This window comes from Notolepis coatsorum (assembly GCF_963971535.1).
Source record: "Notolepis coatsorum genome assembly, chromosome: 7".
Classification (NCBI taxonomy): Eukaryota; Metazoa; Chordata; class Actinopteri; order Aulopiformes; family Paralepididae; genus Notolepis; species Notolepis coatsorum.
In genome coordinates, this window is record NC_140171.1 from 73,355,122 (window position 1) to 73,372,611 (window position 17,490).

General features: G+C 44.7%; 2 protein-coding genes across 2 annotated transcripts in view; both read right to left on the reverse strand.

The window, feature by feature from the left end:
• Positions 1-8,771: 8,771 nt before the first annotated feature.
• fgfbp2b (fibroblast growth factor binding protein 2b) lies at positions 8,772-10,893 on the reverse strand. The gene is made up of 2 exons (XM_084319286.1): positions 10,064-10,893; positions 8,772-9,323 (listed from the first exon to the last, which is right to left on the reverse strand). The coding sequence occupies exon 1, from the start codon at positions 10,819-10,821 to the stop codon at positions 10,087-10,089; it is 735 nt and encodes a 244-aa protein (XP_084175412.1). The 5' UTR covers positions 10,822-10,893; the 3' UTR covers positions 8,772-9,323; positions 10,064-10,086.
• Positions 10,894-16,220: 5,327 nt separating this feature from the next.
• Positions 16,221-17,490, reverse strand: part of LOC311231680 (prominin-1-A-like) — a gene marked incomplete at its 5' end in the record, with an annotated part of 145,731 nt that continues 144,461 nt past the window's right edge. Inside the window, 2 exons of the mRNA XM_084318308.1 lie at positions 16,221-17,229; positions 17,389-17,426. The remainder of the gene's footprint in view (positions 17,230-17,388; positions 17,427-17,490) is intronic.

Here is a 17,490-nt window from a genome sequence, read left to right on the forward strand (position 1 = left end):
GAAACGTTCACGTAGCTGTGTTAAGGTGTTCTGAAGTCCATTATGCATTACCTCTTCATGCGCATGTTTTATTTCCAGTTCTGTAAATACGTCATGCGTGGGTAGAATAAACGGGTGCTTTTGTCCATATCTGAGGCTTGATTTTTGCAATCTACCTCCAACTCGCATTACTCCATTATCCAAGAATGGGTTTAGATCTTTAATTTTCGAGTGCTTGTGAATATCCGTTCCCTTTTGCAATTCCTTCATTTCTTGTGGGAAGGCTCTCTTTTGCGTTTCAGCAATCCAGTATAACTCTGCTGTGTTCATTTCCACTGCCGTCAGTGGCCCTTGGCGTTTACTTTTATTGCGCGAGTTATGCACAAATCGGTTTACCCATGCAGTAATTCTGAGAACTGTAGTTAGCCTACTGTAATTTTCAAGCAGAATAATTGCAGGTTCTGTTAGGTACGTTTTCGTTTCGGTCACAACATGGTACTGTTTGACAGTCTCCTCAAGGGGCTCTTGTAGGCTATGCCCGTTGGTTTCCTTTTCTATTTGACGGGGGTCCGCGTCTCTTAGCCATTGTGGTCCATTCCACCATAAGCTCTGAGTCTTTAAGTTTTCCGCGGATATTCCTCGCGTGCCTAGATCGGCTGGATTATATATATTTACAAAGTCTCGCTCCTATTAGAGCTGCTAATAACTCCAGTCTTGGTAGCGTCACCTTCTTCAAACGGGCTACCTTCGTTTTGGCACATATTAACGTGCAGGTGCTTTCGTCATTCCCAACCGTGCGTAAATAGCCTACGGCGCAGTACGCGGTTTCACTGGCATCGCAGAATACGTGTAGTTGTCGCTCTGTGATTGAACTCGTGGTTCCAGTGTCGTAGGGTCTAGGAATTACCATATTCTTGACAGTTTGTAACTCTCCATACCATTCTTACCATTTTGACTTTAAATCGGTGGGCAAGTCCTCATCCCACTCTAGGCCTCGTTCCCATGTTTCCTGGAATAGTCGCTTGGCCCTCACCGTGAATGGTGACAGGAACCCGATAGGGTCGAATAACCTGGCGGCTGTTTGCAGGACTGTCCTCTTTGTGCATTTTGTATTCTTTGATTCTCGTAGAATACTTGTCAGATCATACATGAAATCGTCCGATGTCGTTCTCCACGTCATTCCCAGAACCTTGACTGGGGCATTCTGGTCCGATTTCGTTTCCTGTAGTTTGTTCTGTAGTTCAGGTGAATTAGTTTTCCATTTACACATCTTCATCGCGGCCTTGTCCATGATTATTTTGGATTCTTTATACAACTTGTATGCATCTTCTACTGTATCCGCTCCATTTATGAAATCATCCACATAAAGAGTTTCTCTTAATGCTTTTACCGTAGAGGGGTAGGTTGACTCCAATCCCTCCAGATGATGTCTGATCGTTGCTGACAGCAGGAATGGGCTGGCAGTCGCGCCAAATGGAACCCTTGTCATCCTCATTATGCATTCATTATATTCGTTTTCATTCTCTGTATGAGGTGTCTTGTCTGTCCACAGGAACCTCAGTGCGTCTCGATCTGTCGGGTTTATTGAGATTTGTAGGAAGGCCTTTTCAATGTCCGACATGAAAGCAATTTTGTGTTGTCTGAATTTCAATAGTACATTCAATAAATCAGGGTTCAAGTTGGGCCCAGTTAATAGACAGTCATTAAGTGAGTCACTATTTTCATCATGTGACGACGCATCGAATACAACCCTGACTTTCGTCGTTGCGCGTTCCTCCTTCACAATAGCATGATGTGGCATGTAGTACAATGGGTTACCGGTGATATTGGTTTCGACTGGTTCAATGATTTTCTTCTCCAAGTAGTCATTGATCACCTCATTGTATCTTGTGAAGAGTTTCCCATCATGTTTGAATCTTCTCATCAGACGTTGAAACCGGTTCTCTGCAATTCTGTAGTTGGATGACAGTTTCAAATTATCTGTGCGCCATGGTAGTTGCACTTCATAACGTTCTCCGTTGTGCGTAATGGTTTCTTTGAATTGTTTCAGGGCAATTTCATCATTGGCGCTCAACTTAGTTTCTAGTTCAGGGTTGATTCCCAGGGATTCTAGCTCCCAAAATAAGCGTAACTGGTCAGACAGTGTTTTATTATCTACATTGACATGCATCACTCCGACGTTGGTTATAGTGCTGACGTGCATTGTAGTTACCGTTCCTTGAATGAGCCATCCGAAGCTGCTCTCGGCTGCCACTAGTCCATCTTGTAGTCTTTCAATCTTCCCAGAGACCACTTTCCAATAGTAGTCGGATCCGATTAATATTTCCACGTCTTGATTTTCCATTCCGTGGACCTTTACGTCGGCCAACAGCATTCCTTTTTCTTCCATCTCCGTGCGTAATGGCTCTCCGGGTACACTCATTAGTGACGTGCACACTTGTGGTGATTCCAGTAATTCAATTTCGATTGTTTGGCCATTTCTTACATCGGATAATTTTGCCCGTACTTTATTGCAATGCACTCGTTTTGGTTGTAGGCTGCCAAACGTGTGTAATTGTATTACCTCGGAGCCTATTACCGGTAGATTTAGTTTGCGTGACAATTCTGTCCTTATAAAGCTACGTTGACTCCCACCGTCCAACAGGCATCTGGTCAATTTACTCCTGGTTGCGTTTTGGCCAACCAACCACACTGTTGCTGTTTGGAGTAAAACATTGCTATTATGGCCTGAATTATATCCGACGGTAGTATCAGTTTGTAGGTTTGTGGGTTGTTGCGCTACGCGCTGTCTTGGTTCATAAGGGCGCATATCATGGGGTTGAGCGCATACTACTTTGTGGTGTCGCCGGCCACACTTCTCGCATGAAACCTGCGCCTTACAAGTTCTGGCCATATGTCCTGTCCCCAAACACACAAAACAACGTCCTTGTCTTTTAAGGAATTCTCTTCTTTGTTCGACTGTATTTTCCGTGCAGTGTTTGGATATATGGTTGGCTTTGTTGCAAAATATGCAGTTCTGTGGCGCTCCCGTATATAATGCAGCGGTAGACGCTCTATAGGCTGCGGTAGGCCTATGTCTTTGCTCATAATTTTGTTTGTCAATTTGTGGGTTCAGATCAATCAAGTTTGCCGTTCTTTCTCGGCTTTCAACTTCTCTTTTCAGGAATTTCATTAGGCCATCTACTTCCAACATGTCGTCTTCCTCTCTTTGACGGCTGAACGCGAGCGTTATGCTCTCTGGCACCATTTTCATTAGGATAGGGCAGAGTAAACTACCATACATTTCAGAGACGACTTGAAGCGCTGACAGACTTCTGACTTGTATTTCGATCTCATCATATAGTTTTCGTAGGGCGACTGTGTCGTTTGCACGTTTAACCGGGGTCAAGTTTAATAACTTATTCATATGGGCATTGATTAAAAGATCTTTTCGGCCAAATCTGTTTTCCAACATTTTAATCGCAGCATCATAATTTTCATTGGTTAATGCGAGACCCGTGATTGCGTTTGCAGCCCTTCCCGTGAGATAGGACTTTAGATAATTAAACTTGTCAGCCTTGCTGAGGTCTGGGTTTCTATGAACTGCCATGTCGTACTGGCTCCAGAACGTTTGCCATAGGCTAATTTCTCCGTTAAATTTATCAATGATCAGTCTCGGGAGTTTGACTGCAAAACCATATCCCTTGTTGGAGCACACTGATGAACGGTCATCTTCTTTTCTTCTCATAGCCTTTTTCAATTTGGTTTTACGCACCCATATATCCTCTTCATATCGTTGCACACCCTGAAGTTCATCTTCAAAATCCTCTTCCTCAATTCCGTCTTCAATTTCTGTGTTCAAGGCTTTCAATGCAATTTCTTTTTCCACAAGCATGTCCAATATTTCTTCATAATCCACGTCCACATCTTCTAATGACACTCTTGTCTTCTCATCTATCACATTGAGTAATTTTGTTATCGCAGTCCTTACCACACCTCTTTTCAGAAGTAGTTTCTTTAGTTGTGTCTTGGACATCGCTGCTGTAGGCATGTCTGTACATTCCCTTGATCCTTCTTTGTCTTCAAAGCACTTCTTTTCTTTGTTCCTCCCTGGTTTCGGCACCAGCTTTTCTTACAAAGAATGAAATCAGGAATGTCCAATCGTTGCTTTTCTTTTGAATCAAATCTTAAGGTCCTTTATTTTCTATTAGTTACAAATTCTAATTCAGTTCAGTTCGTTTTCTTCCAGTTCAGTTCAGTTCAATTCAAAGTCTCTTTACATTCTTTCAGTTCAGTTCAGTTCAGTTCAAAGTCCTATTACATTTCATTACATCCTGTGTGCTCAAAGAGCACGCCACATATATCACAGCTGGTTCCAATGACAATCAAAAACAATTCAGCACAGCTGCAGTGTTTAGGCACACGTTGGCAGGAGCTGTCCACTCTTGCGTGGTGCTGAAAGACAAACTGTGTTAGTTTTGTTGGCGAACAAGCATTGCACTTTCATTGTCATTAAAGAAAATGAAACAAATAAGACAAAACGTTATCACCAATTAACTATGTGTGTGTTTTATATTTTACTTTATGAGTCTGAAAGAAAATGTATATTATTTATAATAATAGTTGCAACAGTGCCTATTAGTACTGATTTTGCCCTTTCAAATAAGATTTCAATCCATACAGTTTCAATCTCGTCATGGTTAAGGTCAGTACGGTTGCTGAATTTGGTATCTTTGTGTATATACACACAGACACCACCTCCATACTGGTTCCTATCCCTCCTGACGATTGAATAGTCCTCGATTTCTATCTCTGGATCCTGAACAGATGAGTCAAGTTTTGTTTCTGTAAAACATAATATATTAGCCTTACCGTTTAAAAACAAATGTCTGATTTCAGCCAGTTTGGGTTTCAAGCTGTTTATGTTTAAGTGAAATATGTGAAGTCCATTTGAGTTTTCGCGTTGCAGTAGTCGAGGCGGGAGATGACTGTTGATTGGACGAGGAGTTGGGTGGCTTCTTTTGTCAGGAAGGGGCGGATCCTTCTGACAGGTTGTCGCTGCGATGTGAGCAGAGAAGTTCAACTGGTCATCGAGGACAACACCAAGGTTCTTGGCGGTCGGGGACGCGGTCACAGCTGCATTCTCGACTGTGATGGAAAGGTCGGTCAGGGCGGAGGATTTGGCCGGCAGGTGGAGCAATTCTGTTTTGCTAAGGTTCAGTTTGAGGTGGTTGGTCATCATCCAAGCGGAGATGTCGGACAGACAGGCCGAGATCCGCTCAGAGACGTGGATATCTGAGGGAGGGAAGGAGAGGAAGAGTTGAGTATCATCAGCATAACAATGATACGAGAAGCCATGAGACGTGATAATGTTGCCCAGTGATTTAGTGTAGAGGGAGAAGAGAAGGGGTCCTAGGACCGAGCCCTGGGGGACACCCGTCCGCAGGGGGCTGGTGGCCGACAGGGTCCCTCTCCATGACACTTGGTAGGAGCGGTCATTGAGGTATGATGTCAGCCATGTCAGTGCAGAGCCAGCCACTCCCATTCCTGCGAGGGCCGCGAGGAGGATCTGATGGTTGACTGTGTCGAAGGCTGCAGATAGATCTAGGAGAATCAGGACAGAGGAGAGGCCTTTCGCTTTTGCTAAGTGAAGTGCCTCTGTGACCGCAATGAGGGCCGTTTCTGTGGAGTGGCCAGTCCGGAAGCCAGACTGATTAGGGTCTAGGAGGTCATTCTGTAAGAGATAAGCAGTAAGTTGGTTGGATACAGCACGTTCAAGTGTTTTAGAAAGGAAGGAGAGAAGAGAGACAGGACAATAGTTGCCTATGACGGTGGGGTTCAGTTTTTTATTTTTTTATGAGCGGCGTGACTCTGGCTTGTTTTAGGGAGGTGGGGACCACCCCCGAGTTGAGTGAGGAGTTGATGGTTGCAGTTAGGAATGGGAGGATGTCTGGTGCTATGGTCTGGAGGAGTGGGGAGGGTAGCTGGTCCAGCTGGCATGTAGTCGGACGGTTCGACGTTACCAGTGTCAGGGTCTGTAATGGGAGAGAAAGATGACAGAGTGAAGGATGAGGTTCTCGATTCAGTATTTGGAATGGGTGTGGGTTGGGAGAAGGAGCTGCGGATGTTCTCCACTTTTTCCTCAAAGAGGATCGCGAAGTCTTCGGCAGAGAAAGATGAGGGAGGAGGGGTGGGGGGGGGAGTGAGGAGGGAGGACATGGTAGCATGCAGTTTGCGAAGATTCTTGGCAGAGGCCTCGATCCTATGGTGAAAGAAAGAAGCCTTGGCATTAGTAATGTTTTTGTTGAATGTTAACAAGAGGTTGTGTGGGGCGGCTAGGTGGCGCAGTGGGCAAGGCGCTCGCCACCAACTCAGGAGATGCTGGGTTCGAGCCCAGCTCTCGGCGTTGCTACCAGCTTGGCTGGTCGTTCATACTAATACAATTGGCAGTATTAGGGGGTGGGAAGCTGGTGGGTGGGGATCAGACGTTGTGGACAGCGACTCCTACAGGTCGGTTGGTGTGCCTGCGCAGTAGAATCAGGAAGCGACGAGGGCGGCGTGTCCCTCCCACGCAGACCCTCGCCGCTGAGAGATCGCGCTGTGCAGGTGAAAAGATGCGACGGCTGCCTCCTCGAGTACCGGAGGGGACACGTGATGCAAGGCTTCGTCCACATTGCAGCCGGCTTGTGGGAGGCATGGCCTAACAACGTTCGAGACAGGGGAGGTTAGAATTGGACAATGCGAAATTGGGGACGGGAGAAAAATAGAAAAATGGGGAGAAAAAGTAGATAAAAAAAAGGTTGTGATATGTGTCGATGTCAGCAGTGAGGCGTGACTTTCTATACTTCCTCTCAGCCGCTCTCAGGACCTGTCTTTGTTCTCTCACTGCATCTGTCAGCCATGGACTGGGTGGGGAACGGCGGGCAGGTTTCTCAACGAGGGGACAGAGCTTGTCGAAGGAGGTTGCAAGGGCTGAGAGGAGGGTGGAGGTTGCCATCTCTGTGGGGAGAGCAGAGAAGGTGTCGCTCAAAGGTAGAGCGGATAGTATGTCAGAGGAGAGGGTGGAGGGGGATAGGGAGGGCAGGTTGCATCTGAGTGAGACGGTTTGAGTTGGGGTGAAGACCTTTCGGTTAAGCATGAGAGTTAGTGAGAAGGATATGAAGGAATGGTCAGATACATGTAGGGGAGTTACCGTGGTGTTAATGCTGGAGTTACGGGAAAATATGAGATCCAAGGAGTTGCCTGCTTTGTGGGTGGGAGGCATGGCAGTGGGAGTCAGGTCAAACGATTGTAGGAGGGAGACCACTGGGACCGACTGAGATGAGTCAGGCAGGTTGAAGTCGCCCAATAGAAGGAGAGGGGTACCATCTTCCGGTAAGGAGCTTAGAAGCATGTCCAGCTCATCTGTGAAGTGATCGAGTGGACCTGGAGGGCGATAGAGTGTAACAATGGTGAGATTGAAAGGGTTAGAGACAGATACTGCATGATATTCGAGAGAGGAGAGTGACAGTTCTGGGAGTGGTGTTAAGTTTGTAGCCCATGAAGGATATGTCATGAGGCCAGTGCCTCCACCCCGTCTGGAAGGTCGAGGTGTGTGAGTGAAGTTATAGTTTGTAGATAATGCTGCAGGTGTTGATGAGTTATTGGGGGTTATCCAGGTCTCAGTTAGAGCCAGGAGCTGCAGATTTTGACTATGGGCGTAGGCAGTAATGAAGTCAGCTTTCTTGACTGCTGATTGACAATTCCATAAGCATCCCGTACTGTGACAGGTGTATTAATGGCTGTAGGAGGGTAGGAGAGATTAGCCGGGTTGCTAGCAAACTGTCATGGGTGGGTTGAATCTGTTCTAGAGGAGCAGATTGTGGATATAGGTATGAGACACATTGTGGTGTCAAGAGTGGCAGGGAGGAAGTTGAAGGGGGTAGAGGAATAGCACAGTGGAGTGAAAGATAGGGCTATGGTGTACTTAGCACTAGGTGGATCCCTTCGCGAAGAACTCCAGGAAAACTCCTCTTTGTCCCTCTTCGTTTCTCGACGCTTCGCTGACGCTAAGCCAGCAAGCCTTTAAATCTCTATCATTAATTAGTGCTGTCTAACACCTGGCCCTTAATGGGGCACTTAACTAAACAAAATGGCCGTTTTAAACACGCCCCTTTCCTTTAAACACACAGTTTCCTATGTTGGAATACAACACTATGGTATATAAAATATTTTGTAATTATTTTGTCAGTGGTCGTTCAATATGTTCATTAATATTGGAAGCTAACCAACTGACAATTAGATGTTTTTTTGTCATGTTTGACTGGTAAAGTGACAGGTTTGTTTTGTAATCCATTTGCTGATGTGGCTGGTGGACAAAAAAGGTTTCCTTCCTTGGTTCCAACCACAGTCCTCCACTCCACCTGTACCACTGGAGCCTCCACACAGACCCCCTCTGTTCCTGAACACGCGCACGCGCACACACACACACACACACACACACTTTGAGGGTGCCATTGTGTGGTTCTGCCAAAACACTCTCTGGGATGTACCTGTATTATTGCTACAGTTTCAGTTGACATCTCATAATAATCATTCTCTACCAGACACAGACGTACCAGACACATACAGTAAGCACCCAAACGCTCTCTGGGACTTCGCTTGGATCGTCATTTACTGCAGTATCAGTTTGTTCAATACCTTCATAGTTTCCTCAACAAAACACTGACATAGTATTACAGGCAGCAGTAGCCTATAGAGCCACACAGTGAAAAGCATTCATTCTGCCTGCAGTGAGCGTGTCTAGTGTAGAAGGAACCAGACGGACACAGGAGTGGAAAAGTCACCACGCTAACTTTATTCACTTTACATCCACATCCTTTTATTAACCTTTTTAACACACGTCGTATTTTCGGATGTTTAGATGTTTCCCTTATGTTTGTGTGCCATGATGATTGAACGCACATTACATCATATACAAAGAAAATCACATTTGTGTCATATCTACCTCACTGTATGTGTGTGTGTGCATGCATGTGTGTGTGTGTGTGTGTGTGTGTGTGTGTGTGTGTGTGTGTGTGTGTTTGTGCTTTACAGTATTCCAAGTTGATCCATTTACAAAGAGACACAACAAGTACAATCACAAAATCGTAGACACACACATAGAGGGGAACAATGTTTGGGGAAATGTTCGAGTTGTAACAACACAGTGGGGAGTTGAATAGGGTCGGACCGGCAGCCGAGAGGAGCTTTGTGATGTAAGGTTGTGGTTCCATAACACCCCTCCCCCCGTAACCCCTCCCCCAACCCCCCAACCACACACATAGACCCAGGGGGGGGCGGAAATAGATTAGAAATCTTGCGAGTCCACCACTGACGTTATGAACCTGTGGAGAGAAGGGAAATGATAAAAAAACAACATGAGAATTAACCTAAATAACAGCAGTCACGTGTAGAAATGTCTTTAGGATAAATCTTGTTTCTACCAAGAATAGTAGAGCAATACCATAATGAACTCCAAAACAGACATTGAATTGTAGTTCAGGACAAAGCGAGAGAGAGAGAGTATCGGTATCTGATAAACCATTCAAGACAGTTGTTCATTCACTGAAAGTAGGTGTTCTAGACAAACTGTGTCACCACTCAGTCCTTTGTCACCTAGACATAGTTCTTACCATGCTCTTGTAAACTCTATGTACATATACCTGTTATTATTATTACTTGTACTATTGCATTGTATTATTGCACATTGTATTATTGCACAAATGTCCTATTCTCATTCCTGTCTATTACTTGTGTTGCACATCGCTGCGGGCATGACCACCCGCATTTCATTGTATGCTTGTATGCCGTGACAAATAAAACTCTTGACTTGACTTGACTTATCTTCCATAACTTGTCCCTCTTTCATGGCTACAACTCTGAACCCCTCCCCGTTTCATCCTCAACAAATCAATCTAATCAGAGACAACCCATATCTTGGATTACTTTGAAAGAAGAAGTGTCACACACAGCACATATCGACAGTCAATGAACATTTTGTTGAAAAGTACTGTAACGCCCCAAATGTATTGTCTCCGACAAGAAAGTGTTGAAGATGACAGCCCTTTCCCATATTGCCCCTCACCGTGTGTATCTGAGTCAGTGCTCTCAGTTCTGGAACCAGCTGATGAAGTAGGAACAGATGCCGTGGAAGCTCTTCCAGCAGTACTCGTTGGCCAGGCGGGAGGTCTTGGCGTCTGTGTGCTCTGCGGGACGTGGGGTGGTCTTGCCGGGCTTGGCGGTGGGTTTCTTGGGCTGGCCGGCTTTACCTGGCTGGGGCTTGGCTGGCTGAGGCTGGGGCTTGGAGGGTTTAGGGGTGGCGACTGGCTTGCTCTGGGCGGGCACCACTGGTTTGCGCTGGTCCTGGCCGGGCTTAGAGGGCTTGGGGGTGGTGGTCTTGGGCCAGGAGGACAGGAAGGTCATCTGGGCGTCCTCGGGGTACTTCTTGCACATCTGTGGGCGGTAGACCTTAGGTCCCTGGCAGGCATGGCTCAGCTTCCTCACGTCCCACATCATCTGGGTGAAGTAGTGGCGAGGGTTAAGGTTGTAGGCACGGCAGAGGTTGGGCTTACCCTGGAAGTCACAGTAGTAAGAGCGGCCCTGGCTCTGGCCCTGGTTGGGGCCCTTGCAGGAGATGCGCAGGCGAGTATAGTCCCCGGCTCCAGACACTACCATGGTGCACGCATCCTTGGCCTTGGTGTTGAATCGGACGGGATCGTCCCAGATGCTACGCTGTTGCGGTTTGTTGTTGTCGCTGTTGTTGCTGTTGTTGTTGTTGTTCTGAGCATGTGACAGACACACGCCGGCCGCTAGCACCAGCAGCAGACTCACCCCGGTTCTCATGGCGGCGACCGTAGGGAAAACGACAAGCGGCAGTGGTATGGTGTGTGTGTGTGTGTATGCACGGAGGAGGGTTGAGGTGTGCAAGGCTAGCCTGCGTTCTAGCTTGGCTTTATAAGTGCTGGAGTGTACAAAGAGAGTATTCAGGTGGGCTGAGGGGCACACACCCATCCTACGGTGCAACCTTCCCGCCCCCCACCCCACCCCACCCACTCACACTCACACTCTCTCACACACACACATGCACACACACACACACACACACAACCACCACATCACTCAGACCCAACCCACTGTGGTATAACCAAAACTGGTGGACATATAGGATGGGGGGGGTGCGGGTGTTAAGGAGTAATATAAGCATAGAGTGGTGAATGGGGGGTCAGAGACTCTAACGGAGGAGGGGGAGGAGGGTGTAGGGTGGGACACATATGAAGCCAAACATCCTGAAAAAGCTTCACAAGACATTCTATAACATTACATAAAAGGCTCTTTGACTATTGATGAGGAGGAGAGCAGAGGAGGGAGAGAGGAGAGGGAGAGAGGCCAGTGGAGAGTCCAAATAAAGAATAAAGGAGTGAGAGATGAGAGGAGGGGAGAATAAGAGAAATACCCAACTTGCCAAACTAAATGGCACCCCCTGGGTTATTTGCTGAAGAGCTTAACACTCACACACACACACGTGTGCACGCGCACACACACACATGTACAGTACACACAGACACATTTACACACACTTTCTTTATACACTTCATAGATACTCCCATACGCGTCATTAGTGCCATCAGGCCCATGCTGCCATGGCCTTAATCACCCGCTCAAAACCTCATGATGCACATTTTGCTGTTTGGTGTTAATCATATTTTTTCTTTTCGTTTTGGCGACATCTATTGGTGATAAGCAACCATTGTTGGTGCATTTCTGCAGTGCACTTGCTTTCCTAATGCCAACTACGGAGTTAATCTTTCATTTATTCCAAACAAACCGCTGTTGCTGTTGTAGAACGCATCACTTCTTGCATGCTGGACAACCTTCCAGTGAATCTACTACCAGAAGCTGGTGTGTTTTGACCAACAAATGTAGCCAATGTTAAAGTGTTCATGAAGTGGGTGTAGGAGGAAACACTAGTGTGTTCTATCAATCAGCGACAGAGAGTAACAAAACCCATTTATTTATATGAAAATGTTTGAGATTATTCGAGACTACTTGAATTCTCTTTTTATTTCAATTGAACGTTTCCAATGGCGGTCTAAGCTTCATGACTGTATAATGACAGACTAAAGAAATTGTTAGTTTATGCTTACTTTACCAATAATATAATTCCTTTGACTATTTGACTACTTGATTTGATCGGCGAACCAGTAGAATCGTGTTTCCCAACACTATTCTCCTGCAAAGAGTGGCTGGCTCAGCAGCAGCAGCAGTGGCAATATAATCCTTCCTAGTAGTTCATATAAACCACCCAGCAGACCAGCCTGGGGTCCCACAGTACTAAGTTCAAAAGCAGGCCTCTATGATTGGGCTCCAGGGCAAGTCGTTAGTTCTGGAACTGAATGGAAAAACAGACCATACCATACCATTATAGAGACGGGAAATGTTCCATATAAGCTGGCCGGGATGGAGGAGGGGGAGGGAGAGGAGGGAGGGGGAGAGGAGGGAGAGGATGGAGGGGAGGAGGGAGGGGGGAGAGGATGGAGGGGAGGAGGGAGAGGAAGCCAAATAATGCTTTGCATACATACTCTCTCTCACACACACATTCCCTCAGAAGCTGCAGGATGTTTTATTTTTATAGCCATCAATCTGGCGGGAAAGTCCTTCTAAGAGACACTAGGAATGCAAAGTAAACATCGGAAGTAGGCAGTGTACGTGTATGTGAGGAGGATAGGCAGATGGATGAAGGCCAAACAGCCTGTGTGATGTGTGTGTTGTCTCCTGTACCAGATGTTCTCCTTAATTCAGTTACAGCACTCCTCTCTGATAGGATACAGCAGCATCACGCCACCTTCAGCCCACTCCCACCCCCCCCCCCCTCAAAACAGACCCTAACCCTCTCTGTTCATATGTTCGTGTGGTGCGTGAATGTGTGTTTGCATAATATTACATGGACGTTCTGGATGGTCACAGGGCCTGTGTGTGTTTTGGCAGGCTGGTTACAGCTCTGAAAGCAAGTACACAGATTGTACACTCAGTTCATCTCTTTGCCCTATAGGTTTGGATCTGGTTTTGCTTGTTTTCCCTCTGCGGTTGTTATCAGAGTCCACAAGGGTAGTAGTAGTAGTAGTAGTACTGTAGTTGTAGTATTTACTTTGTCGTTGACTTTTACCCCATGTCTATCGAAGAAGTCTCAAAAGATGCACTCACTTGCCGGCCACACTCCACCTATAAAAGTTAAACATTCCAAAGGATCTAAGGTAATGTGTGTACTGTACTGTATGCGTTATATTATGTGTACATGTGTGTGTGTGCTGCTGCCTCCTTTTGATGTGCAAGAAGTTGGCAAGTTATTCAACCATAACTCTCAATTATTCCCAAAAGACTCAAGTTTGCTCAAGACTTGACTTGAAATTGACTGGACCTGGTCTTGACCAAGGTGATCTTGACTACAGCTCTGGGATAAACTTTGATGTGTATATTATTTTGATGTCCATAGTATCCATATTGGCTAGATCAACAGATATCAATATCACAAATCACATTGGTGCACGTCTACACACTAACTACTATTTATGAATTGCATTTTAATCATTTAAAATATTTTATCATTCTGTGACTGCATTTCATTTACTTTTGGTTGACAGTAGCTTTCAGCTTATCTTGTTGGTTTTAGCTGTGGAGCAATACAGACATCTTGCATCAAATGCATCATCACATTTGTTTAACAGATTTTCTAGCTACTTCTGTAAATGAAAGAAAATGCTGACCTGTGACATACCTTCCTCTTTGCTTTGGGATCCTGTAAACAGCTATTCTGTAATTGTTGTGCAACACAGAGTAACGGACATTCAAGAGTTAAATCACTGCATGTATCCATCTGTATGTCTGTGTGTGTATACTGTATAACCACAAGAGATTACATTTCAGTTTTCATGGCGGGAGAGAAATCAAGATGGCAGACATCATCTCTCACTGGACTTAAGTCTTTATTCACAGTTTCACGCCCTCACCACAAACTCCAGCCGGAGTGATTACTTTCCACAGTCTGGCTTCAGACGCCTCAGGGGGGGAAATACAGATGTAGCCATGATAGAAGTCCCGATCTCAATCGCTGGCTAGCTGCACTACTGCTGAACCCTTGATTCACCCAGACTCCAATACAGTAAGTACTCCCAAGAACTGCATTGATTATGACAGTTGAGCATTTCATTCAAAACCATCAATGCAGTCATTAATCATAAATTACAGGAGGAAATCATTTCCATAAACTACAAGCACATGAATTCTACGATTGAATAACTTTTTGGCGCCAATGTTTTCTTTGAGAGCTATGAACACACAAAAGAGTTCATTCACAAAATAGTTGAAAGCAGGAAAAACAGGGTGGTTAAAACTAGGGATGCTCGATATTGGCTTTTTTACCGATACCGATATTCCGATATTGTCCAACTCTTAATTTCCGATACAGATACCGATATCAACCGATACAGATATATGCAGGGTTTGCCCCCAAAAAAACTGAATAATTTCAGGTAACTAATAATTTCACTGGATGCATTCAAAAGGCTTTCTAAATGTAAGCATTATCTGTGCAAAATATGATAATTAAAAAAGTAAAAATTAACATTACATATCTCTTGTTGTTGAATTAAACCAACATGCATACTTTTGACAATAAATAAAATAAGAATTTGTTCTTACTTGCTTGCCTGGGTAAATAAAGGTTAAATAAATGTAAAAAAAAAAAAAAAAATTTTTTTTTTTTTTTTTTTTTTAATACCGATATTTTCCGATATCACATTTTACTGCCGACATCGGCCGATAATATCGGTGGGCCGATAATATCGGACAACCCTAGTTAAAACATTGAACAATGTGAGTCATGTAATCATGACACGATAGGGTGTTCTGCATGTTGTTTTCACTACTGGTTCCTGAAGGGGTATTGCTCTGGCAAAATTTTAACATTGCAGTCAACGGATGCCACTCATCTTACTGTGTTACTCAACCAAAATGGCAGGGACTGGGAATGAAGCCAATTTACCTATCCCAAGCCCCACCCTCTTTTCCTGAGCCTCCAATCACAACTGTTGCTTTCCTCGGACAAGCTAAGAAAGGACAGAACTTTGGATAGGTCAATTGCTAACCATTAGAAACTAAGAAAATTCAAATTGTATTATAAAATTCACATTTAATCTGTTGGAAGGCTCAAGGACCCACCAGTTTATTGAGAGCCATGCTTCATGGTACAAATGCGGTCCTCAGTACCTGTTGCAGTACAAATACAAGAGAGATGCATGATAAAGGACTTCTACCATGGAAACTGCATTTGGCCCCGAACCTTGGAGTGGCGAAAAACCCCGATAACACAAGCACCTAGGCCTTCACTAACATGGTTTGGTGACAACAAATTCTAAAATAGGATTTTGTCTTTTAGCTTCTTGAACCCTCATTTGGGAACTGCACATGTGCAAGGATGTGATAGTGTGTGATTGTGTGTGTGTGTGTATTTTATGTGTAGCTAATAGCACTTTGCCTCTTGCAGTAACATGGACCAGGACAAACTTAAAGGAACACACCAACTTTTGGGGAAATTAGCTTATTTGCCATCTACCCTGGAGTTAGACAAGCAGATACCCTTTTCTTCTCTGTGCATGCATTAGGCTTAGGGAACAGCTGCACCGTTAGCCTAGCTTACCGCCTAGTTCCCAACAGTATATACAGTACTCTGATTTTTTTTTTGCCGAACCACTGCTGCCTGGGTACAGTGATTTCATCACCTCAAAAGCCCAGTTTTTCAAAAAACAACAGGGCTTTTGAGGTGATGAAATCACTGCGCCCAGGCAACAGTGGTTCGGCAAAACATAGTTCAGAGTATATAGAGTATCTGCTTAGAAAACGAAAATGTCTAATTATTATTTTGTATTTCTCCACGTGGTAAATACACAGGTCACAACATGTTTACAGGAACGTTTTGGAGTTGTATTTGGAGTGTATTTCGTGACTGTTGGGAAGTAGGCTACACTGGCACACCTACTTCCAGTGAATGATGCTAAGCTAGGCTAACGGTGCGGCTGTTCCCTAAGCCTAATGCATGCACAGAGAAGAAAGGGGTATGTATCTGCTTGTCTAACTCCAGGGTAGATGGCAAATAAACAAACTTCCCCAAAAGTTGGCGTGTTCCTTTAAGCCAGTAACCTTAAATGAAGACACTGGAGAAGAGGCTAGCGGTATCATACAGACTACATTCTAACCTCTGTGTGTCTCTAGAATAATAGTCTGGAGAAGAAGTTAGTGGTATCATACAGACTACATTAGGCTGCTTGTACAACAGGAACCTCTCCTGGCAGCCTTTTCTAACTGTTTACAATGGAACACTGTTTATACTGGATGTAATGTTATGCATACCCAACAGCAGTGAGAGCTGGGAATGTCTTAAGTGCTCAGAGCAGTGGGTGCCTGTAAGGTAACCTAAACAAATGAGAGCCATGCTTTAAATGGATTTTCCTTAATCACAGAGCAATAGCAGTAGCCATGAAGAGCTTTGCTAAAGCATCTGACGAGTACTGCTGAAAGAGGTGCTCACTGGATGCAGGGCCTTAATACTTTTAACATGTGTGTAGGCCTAGTGGAGGCAAAATTAAACTACAGTTGCTTCATTTAGTGTTCAAAGTCTACCTGGTCAATGCAACTGATGCTTTTGGAGTCAAATTGACACTAGCTAGCAGTACAATCCAAACATTCACAGAAAGAAATACAGAAAAGAAAACGGGAGAGAAAAAAAAAGCTACTGACATGGTTATAAAACAAAACATTAACAAAAAAGATATAAAACTTTCAAAAGTTGAAAGTGTAAAAAAATTACACTTGTTGTCACTGTGGTAACCTGCATGTGTTAATCAGTCGTGACAGACAGAAACGAGTAGAAACAAAAATTATTATCTAGAAAATAAGACTAGCTAAATACAAATAATGATCTGACATTCTGAAACACTAGACTAGAAGGATTATTCTGCTGTCATTGTGATCAGGCGCTGGAATGTTTTCTGGAAAACCTGGTAGATTGCAATTGGCTGGCATTAGAGGTCTCGGCCAGGTGGCCAGAGAGGTGACATGTTGGGGGTTGAGGGCTTGCAGTGGCGGCAAGGAACAGCCTCACGACAAAGTCCCTCTTTGGTTTTGTTTTAGTTTGTCCTCTTCTCTCTGAAGATCATTTTCCTTTGTCCTTGAAAGTGTTAGTGTGTCCGGATGGGAAAGCTGGGAATTCCGAAAAAGGGGAGAAAAGTTAGTCAGTGTTATAGAAAATGAACACCAGCCAAATGCTGGTTACTGTGGACAAAGAGGTTAACAAACAGATAGATAAACAGACAGACAGGCAGGTAGGCAGACAGACAGACAAGATAGACAGACACATACCATGAGGGTAAGGTCAGTTGTTCCAGGTTTCTTGTCCGCTGTGATGGGGGGAGAAAGGAGAAAATGGTCAACATTAACCACATTTCCATCGCCCTACAGCAC

Bases quoted from the DNA above. Each gene is read 5' to 3' on its own strand.
- fgfbp2b (XM_084319286.1), bottom strand. From the start codon at position 10,821: ATGAGAACCGGGGTGAGTCTGCTGCTGGTGCTAGCGGCCGGCGTGTGT.